This window comes from Sceloporus undulatus, chromosome 11 (genome assembly GCF_019175285.1).
Source record: "Sceloporus undulatus isolate JIND9_A2432 ecotype Alabama chromosome 11, SceUnd_v1.1, whole genome shotgun sequence".
NCBI classification, from domain to species: domain Eukaryota; kingdom Metazoa; phylum Chordata; class Lepidosauria; order Squamata; family Phrynosomatidae; genus Sceloporus; species Sceloporus undulatus.
The window spans coordinates 6845561-6847779 of NC_056532.1; the positions used below are offsets into that span (position 1 = coordinate 6845561).

Consider the following 2219-nt stretch of genomic DNA (forward strand, 5'->3'; position numbering starts at 1 on the left):
GGAATAGGATCAAGAGGACAGGTAGCAGGTTTGGAAGAGTTCAGAAGTGTAGAGAGTTCATCCAAAGAGGCAGGAGGAAAGACAGAAAATTTGTTAGGCGAAGGTGATAGAAGATTAAGAGCAGAAGAAGAATCAGGAGGGACTATCTCAGAGCGAATAGTGGTAATCTTAGAGATGAAATAGTTAGCAAAGTCATTAGGAGAGAAAGATGAAGAGACTGGAGGAGAGGGAGGTTTAAGCAAAGTGTTGAAGGTGGAGAACAAACATATATACATGCATATAAGCATGTATATTTGTGTATACAAATGTGTGTATATAAAAGTAATATGTATAGATACAGACAGATATGCAATACAGTATGTATATATATATATATATATACACACACACACATACATTTGTGTATATAAATGTGTGTGTGCGTATAAAAGCAATATAGATACATAGATAAGCTATATATGTATATATATGTGTTTATGTATATATATATAATACAAGATATAGATATGCAATATATATATATACATATGTGTGTGTATATAAATGTGTGTGTGTATAAAATATATATAGGTACATAGATAAACTATATATATGTGTGTGTGTACAAAAGTGACAGATATGCAATGTATATACACGTGTGTATCTATACTATGTTTATGTGTATATATATATATATGTAATATAGATACAGATAAGCAATATATATATGTGTGTGTGTATATATATATATATATATAAGTACTATAGATACAAATGAGCAATATATATGTGTGTGTGTATAGGCGATATCTCTATAGATATGCTATGCATATACACACATATAAAAGTGTTCTAGATGAGCAATATATATACATATGTGTGTGTACATATATATATATATATAGGCGACATCTCTATAGATATGCTATACATATACATATATATAAAGGTGTTATAGATAAGTGATATGTATGTGTGTGTATGTGTATATATGGCTTATCTATACTCGTGGAGGTGGCTTTCTAAGCTGCAGCATGAACCGGGGAAGCCGGCCCTGGGTCCTTCCTTCTACCTCCGACGCAGGCCAGGGCCGCCTTGAAGCCGCAGCTCTCCATGGCGCGCTCCACCATCTTCTGCTCGGGGCTCTTGGGCGGCGAAGGGAAGCCCCCGAAGGCCGCAGGGTCCAAGGCCTGCCTCGGGCCGCGCTTCTCGCCCACCAGGTGCTCCAGCAGCAGGCTGTACTGCAGCGGGGCCGCCTCGGACGACGCCTTCCCGGCTTCGCTGGAACTACTCGGCCCCGGCGCCGCCATGGCGCTTCAAGCCCCTCAGAAAAAAACTGACTACAACTCCCGTCAGGCCATGCACCATAGCGCCAAGGCTTTCCCAATGGGAATCATTGCCGCGGAGGATCACGGGAGACGGAGTCTGTTTCGCTTCATTGAGGTAGAAGACACAGCCGCCGCCATGTTTGTTTAAGCGTCTCGGAAAACCGAGACTACCATTCCCGTCATGCCTTGCGCCGAAGCGTCCTGTTCTCCCAATGGGAATTCTTGCCGCGGAGGATCACGGGAGGCAAAGTCTGTTCCCGCTTCGTTGGGGGAAAGGACGCCTTGGGCCTCGACGGCCCGGTTCTCTCAATGGAAATTCCCGCCTCAGAACATTACGGGGGACAAAGTTATCGAGGAAGACGCCAACTTGGTACGTCTCTTTTCCACTCCCCCTCAGAAAACGAAAACTGCAACTCCCGTTATGCCTTGCGCCACAGAGCCCTGTTCTCCCAATGAAGAACCCCGCCGCGGGGGCTCACGGGAGGCGCAGTCCCTGCGGAGTCCCTTGCGAAGGGGACAATTTTTGCCTTGTTACTGCGCAGGCGCGCTCGTCGTCCAATCACGTCCTCCTTCCGAGGAAACTCCAACTCCCGGCATGCAACGCCCAGCGCTTTGGCTGAGGAAGGAGAGCCTTTGCCTGATGGGGCTTGTAGTTTTTGTCCCGCGCGAGGTGTCCCCCTGCTGGAGCCGTTGCAGGAGGAGAAGAAGAAGGAGAGTTTGCTAAGGACCAAAAGGACAGGAGCATCCTTGGAAAGGACAGGTGAGAGGCCTCAGGTGAGACAGGTGGGGCCAGGCCCCTTTTGGAGGACAATGGAGGACCTCTAAGACAGCAGGGCTGTCTAACATTATTATTAAAGTTGTTGTTATTATTATTATTATTGTTTGTTGTTGTTGTTGTTGTTGTTATTAAAA

At 45.2% G+C, this 2219-nt stretch overlaps 2 protein-coding genes across 2 annotated transcripts in view; one reads left to right on the forward strand and one right to left on the reverse strand.

Moving 5' to 3' along the window:
- Positions 1-1699, reverse strand: part of TIMM22 (translocase of inner mitochondrial membrane 22) — a 6152-nt gene extending 4453 nt beyond the window's left edge. Inside the window, exon 1 of the mRNA XM_042442417.1 lies at positions 1052-1699. Coding sequence (XP_042298351.1) covers positions 1052-1289 — 238 coding nt within the window. The 5' untranslated portion in view covers positions 1290-1699. The remainder of the gene's footprint in view (positions 1-1051) is intronic.
- SPECC1 (sperm antigen with calponin homology and coiled-coil domains 1) overlaps positions 1489-2219 on the forward strand; it is a 60783-nt gene continuing 60052 nt past the window's right edge. Inside the window, exon 1 of the mRNA XM_042442596.1 lies at positions 1489-1677. Coding sequence (XP_042298530.1) covers positions 1489-1677 — 189 coding nt within the window. The remainder of the gene's footprint in view (positions 1678-2219) is intronic.